This window comes from Musca autumnalis, unplaced genomic scaffold (genome assembly GCF_047663935.1).
Source record: "Musca autumnalis isolate F117 unplaced genomic scaffold, ASM4766393v1 scaffold_4, whole genome shotgun sequence".
NCBI lineage: Eukaryota > Metazoa > Arthropoda > Insecta > Diptera > Muscidae > Musca > Musca autumnalis.
Genome location: NW_027411977.1, coordinates 1,895,115 through 1,901,114, shown reverse-complemented (window position 1 = coordinate 1,901,114; position 6,000 = coordinate 1,895,115). Strand labels below are relative to the sequence as shown.

Below are 6,000 nucleotides of genomic sequence, written 5' to 3'. Positions count from 1 at the left end.
TTGCTTGCCGGTGTGTCCGTTCATTTTTGACAATCATCAGTCAACCACAAAATATTTTGTCGTTGCTGGATAGTTTGACACTTATCGATATTTCCGAAAAATCGTCAGTCAAAACTGATCGTGTGTACCCCGCTTAATATGGGTTTAAGTATGTAGTTTTCCAAATCAAAACAAGCCAGAATATCTCTTTCGCGGTTCGCTTAAATTAAAATGAATAGTGACAAGATAAGGAAGATGAGAATACCTAAGGAAGTACATCAACTGGAACGTTCGCATAAAGATCATGGTAGGTTTAATCCTAGTTTAGTTCCGAATCGATCTGAATTTTTGGGTCGTTGGATGTTCTGAAAAATCGTAATATTGTCATCTTTAGGCATTACCTGTAAAATAATAAACGACAACAACTTGGTAGCTAATATGCGAGGCCCAAAAGATTCACCATATGAGGAGGGTGTTTTTATGATTTCTATATCATTTGGAGAGCAGTATCCGTTTCGGCCGCCAACCTTCAAATTCATTACTCCTGTCTATCATCCAAACATTGATAGCTGTAAGTTCATTGTTTTAATCAAATTAAACAAGAATTCATACATAAATGACTTTTCGCTTAGCTGGCAAAATATGTCTTGATTTATTGCGAATGCCTCCAACGGGATCATATAATCCTGCAATTACATTGGAATCTATTCTGTTATCCATTCAATTGTTGCTAGCGAATCCCAATCCGGATGATCCATTACAAGGCGATGCTGCGGATTTATATAAAAGTAATACCAAATTATTTAACGATACAGCAAGGCAGTATGTTGCAAAGAATTGCAAGCACATTGAGGAGAAAAGCACACCTGAACCGGTATTACCTTCTGATAAATTTGAAGGCGACCATGAAACTGGCAAAAAACGCCTTAAACTAAGTTGCGCAAAGGCACATAAGTGATCTGGTATATTCCTGATAATTTATTTACGGCAATTTCACGAAAGAATAAATTTCCTTTTCAAAATGGTCTACTATAAGATCTGGGCTGTTATATATATATATTTTATAACTTGTTTCATGTATTATTTTAGACAACATTTATTTTACAAACAAATTAAAAAACACTAAAAAGGATAGAACGTAAAGAAAAATGTAATATTAACTCCCCCTTAAATACTCTCTTATTATTTTGCTCAGCATTGTATCGGATGGTCTGTACCAGAACTGCAAGAATCTACTAATTTTTACTATTTTCTGGAATAGGCATAGAATTTCCCACACAAATATTTAATAAATGAAACACAAACATGTAAACTAAACTTAAATTATATGTGTATTTAATTGGTAATGAATGCTTCATAGTTATTTTTAGGTATATTATTGATTTTACTGACAAAAACGACAATTTTGGAAATGGGCGATTTAAAACCTCAATACTTAAAATCCGCTTCACCACCATCGAAACGTATAAAAACGTAATGTTATAATGTATTAAAAGGAAAAAAATAATGATTTATGTAAATATGTCTGATATTGAGAATTTCGTATAACCAATAAAATGTATTTTCTGATAATAGGAAGGAAGGATGACACAATCTAAATATTGAGTTTGTAATTTATGTATCTTGATGTTTCTCGTAAAACGCATCGAGGTATTTTTTGTACTCTTTTTGATCAGTCCACATCATAGCGGCCTGTGCGTTCAGGGGACTGTCATTGTTCGGCTCACCCAATAATGATTGTATGGACAGCAAAATTGTGCGTACATCATACAATGCTGACCACTTATCTTTCAGAATATCCAAACATATTGCGCCTTGTAAATCAACATTTGGATGAAAACATGGCGTTAAAAATTTCACTACAGGAGGTGCGTATGGGTATGAATTGGGAAATTCCAATGATAAACGGTACTTCTGTTGAGCATAAACGGTGTTGACAGGCCCAGCAATAGTACCGATCCACTTGAATATATTTTCGCCATCAGGAAAGGCAGATATGCCCTTTTCGGTGGTCATCATAAGACTCATCAATTCTTTTTGTAATCTGTAACAACGAAAATATTAGAAGGAAATAACTTATCCATGGGAATGTACCGAGCTCACCTTTTACTAACTGCATGATTATCCTTTATAGGCACTGAATCATCATTATGTTTTACCCCCTGAGATCCTGAGAGACCGCTATGTTCCGGGCTAATATTTTGTGCCATTATCTTTGTTTTGCTGTTATATCTTGAGCGTGTTAAACCAAAACTGATACTTAAGAAGGTTTGTTTATTCTGCCAATTTTGACGTTTTAGCCAACCATATATAAAGTTTGTTTGCAGAACTTGTAATTTAGTACTAAACAAAATGGAGATTCAGATTTGCGAAAAGAAAAAGGTGGGAGCAGACGCTCAAGCAATCGCCTAAATGCTGGCGTACCGCAACATGCTGACGACGACAATTTGCAACTTTAATAAAAACGTACGACAATCGTCAGTTTAAAATAGCTGTTTCCTTACATACCTGAGGTTACCATTTTTAACCTGCAAAGCGTTCCTTAACCCCGAAAAGTTGCAAAACTGCAAGCAATTTTTAAGAGAGTGAGAGTGGAGAGGGAGCGAAAATGGCTTTTTCTTCTACCACGGGCTACCAGCAAAATTTCTGCAGGTAAAAAATGGCAGAACTGATTTTTCGACTTTTGTTTGACGAATTACGACTAAACTGGACGAAAAACAGAAGAAAAAGTCGAACGCTGACAAAACTAAATTAAAAACTGTGAAATAAAAGACGAAAATTGATTTTTTATGTTTCTTTTTGACATTGATGCCAGATCTACCATTTTTCCGTTCCTTTACTTTACTGGTAAAAATGTTCATGAGAGAGCAATTTTGACACTTTTCTCTTTTACCACGATTACCATTAAAAAAGTAAAGGAACAAAGCTAATATCAACGGTACCAATTCCGCTAATACCCCGTTTAGACTATGCTTGGTTTAGGGAATCCAGTGGTCATTTCGCACAAGAGCTGGCAAAAAATCGATGGTACTACAGATAATATCGATTATTTGTTACCCTGCGTTTACACATGACAGGACAGTTGAGTACATGTATTGATTGTCAAAAACCCAAAACTTGCCTGTGTGATGCCTGATTTAGACTATGCTGGATTTAGCAAATCCAGTGGATTTAAGTTGTCATTTTCATACAACACATGTCAAATAAAACCAGATAATTGCTAAATCCAGCGTAGTCTAAATGGACTTTGACGTAGGCGCATGATACAATAAGAAGGTAGCAGCAACTGCCGTTTTTGGTAACATAAGATGTCAAAATTTGACATAAATTCAATGCAATTGACACATTATGTTACCATCAGCTGGGCTTCAGCTGGGCTGATAATGCTACCTTCTTATTGTATCATGCATGGTACAATAATTCTTAGGTAGGCCACAGCTAACAGCTGATTACAATTTTTTTTGTCATGGCTTAATCTGTCAAAACCGTGTTGACATGCAGAGTTGATATTTATTATTGATCAAAAAATTCAACTCTGTTTTGTTTTCATTTCAACATTTCGTTCTTCTTCTTCTTTGTTTACTCATCCGTTATCATTCATCAAAACAATTTTGACGTTTTACGCCATAGCGACAGGGTTGTATTTTTTTGGCGATTCTCATACCTGGCCTACCTATGAATTATTGTACCATGGTATCATGCGTATGCGTCCAGGCAATTGCAAAAACAGTTGTAAAATTATGAATGAAGTCGTCGATTTCTTTTTGTTTTCCGTTCACATATTTTGTTTTTGTTTTGCTGCATCCCAGTCCTGGGGCTCAATTCTGTTTCTATGAAAATGTTAAGTGAAAACTTTTATAAAGGAGAAAACTGTCAAATGAAAAAAAATTATAAAGGAAATAGTTTTCATTTAAAATTTTCATAGAACAAGAATCCAGCCCATGTTGTTTTTTTTTTTTGTTATTTGAAATGGCTTTGTTTTCATTTGTTCAAAAATGTGCATGTTTACTGTCTACGAAAATTACCAGACAGTGCCGAGGCAACTAGACAAATGTTTGTATGCATTAGTAAATCAGAGTTGTATTTGCAGAAAAACCGCTAATGTCATGTTCACACGAGCGTTTCAATTACGTTGTTCGTCTGTCGAACGACGTAACCGAATTAACCCGTTTCCACGACACCATTCGTAATTAACACAAACATAAACAAAATCTCCTTCATTTTTGTTTCCTTGTTTTCACGAAAATTTGAACCGAAAACACCATGGTATCTGTCAAATTTAGGTAAATGCAACTCTGTATGTCTGTACAGGACCGTGTCAAATACAGAACAACAACAACCCATGACATTTAATAACAAAAACAAAATAAATTTGTTAATTAGTGTTTGTGAAAAAATAAAATAAAAATTCGAAAATTCCAACTAATAGCGGAAGATTCATGCTGTGGAGCAGGGATCAACCACAATAACATCAGTTTCAACAGACGCAACAACACGGACTGCGGAAAATTCCCTTGGCCTAACCATTTTCCTACAAAGCAGGATGGATCACATATAAATTGAATTTTTCATATGGAACAAGAAAGATGCCATACAATAACCATATCGGCAGTAGCAGCTAAAAGCATTAATGTTTGTATGCAGAACAATATCTTTGATGTTGGTATGACTATCGGTTTCCCAATAGTAAGGAGTAATAACCTAAAATGATCCGAGCCTCACCGACCCAAAGTTCCTCAACTGCACGGAATGTTATGGTAGGCCTGCCGCTAATAATTCTTTGACCACGTGCTCCGTAGTTGTAACTACAGCAAAAAGTTTGCATCTATTTCTATGAATTCACTTATGAATTTTACAAGGGAGCGCGCAGCTAGGATGCACTCCATTTTGCTTCCACAGCACACAGCTATCCATTTTCGATCCAAATCACAGCTTTTGATGTAGTGTTTTGTAATGAATTTAAAGGCACTCTTCGGATTGCATTTTTAGTCAGGTTAAAGATGCAATAAAAATTCAAGCCATTGCGAAATATTCCAGAATAAATAAAATACATTTATTATTTGTATAAAACAATAATACAAAGAACTTTATTGTGGTGTATTTCATGATGTATTGATATTTTATGGCAACCCTGCACTGTTAAGTTTTTCTACTCAATGCTAATGTATCTTTGGTACTAATTAGTATTCGTTACATTTTTAGTAACAGCCATTTTACATACTAGTTATTATTAACTTGTTCACTTCGATTTCAATCATCAAACTCATCAAACCTTCGACTCCATTTTTATAATCAACCTTAATCTTTGTTGTTAGTTATTTATTAAATAAAGCATTATTATTTAAACATTAATCAACGCGTGCTCATTTTTATACCCTCAGCCTTTAGGCTATGAAGGGTATATACACTTTCATACGGGCAAAATGTGCCTCATCGAAATAATGGTTTTAGAAACCAAGTATGTTTGGACGAAATGTGTTTCAGACAATTTGGAGTCGATTGAGCAATGTCCGTCCGTCTGTCTGTCTGTCTGGCTGGCTGGAGCGCACGATAACTCTCGAAGGGTTGAACCGATTCGGTTCAAATTTTGGCTTTCGTAATATTTTGTCCAAACTTAGTTTAAGTTCGAAGATGAGCTATATCGGTCCACTCCTTCCGGTACCTCCCCCACAAAAGTTCGAAAATGTTCGGAAAATTTGTACGCACGATAACTCTTGAAGGGTGTAACCGATTTGGTCCATACTTTGCCCATCGTGGAGCGTGTACCAGACTTAGATCAGGTTTTAATATGGACTCAATCGGTCCACTCCGTCGGGTACCTCCCACACAAAATTTTGGAAAAGTTCAGTTTAGGAACATCTCTCGAATCGCTTTGATTTTTGCTTTAGCAACTTGTATTCACTGCCCTCCATACGACGGTATAAGTTTCATCAGGGGCAAGTCCATACTTCCTGAGAAAATAGCCTGAAAGTTGCAAAAAACCCCTATGACACCGTGTGAGGAGGTTGGAGGGCAAAATAA

General features: G+C 35.7%; 2 protein-coding genes across 2 annotated transcripts; one reads left to right on the top strand and one right to left on the bottom strand.

Moving 5' to 3' along the window:
* LOC141404394 (ubiquitin-conjugating enzyme E2 D2B-like) lies at positions 1-1,302 on the top strand. Its single transcript, XM_073987973.1, has 3 exons — positions 1-286; positions 374-550; positions 612-1,302. The coding sequence occupies exons 1-3, from the start codon at positions 211-213 to the stop codon at positions 935-937; spliced, it is 579 nt and encodes a 192-aa protein (XP_073844074.1). The 5' UTR covers positions 1-210; the 3' UTR covers positions 938-1,302.
* vih (ubiquitin conjugating enzyme vih) lies at positions 1,288-2,347 on the bottom strand. Its single transcript, XM_073987974.1, has 2 exons — positions 2,083-2,347; positions 1,288-2,023 (listed from the first exon to the last, which is right to left on the bottom strand). The coding sequence occupies exons 1-2, from the start codon at positions 2,187-2,189 to the stop codon at positions 1,594-1,596; spliced, it is 537 nt and encodes a 178-aa protein (XP_073844075.1). The 5' UTR covers positions 2,190-2,347; the 3' UTR covers positions 1,288-1,593.
* Between the last annotated feature and the right edge of the window lie 3,653 nt (positions 2,348-6,000).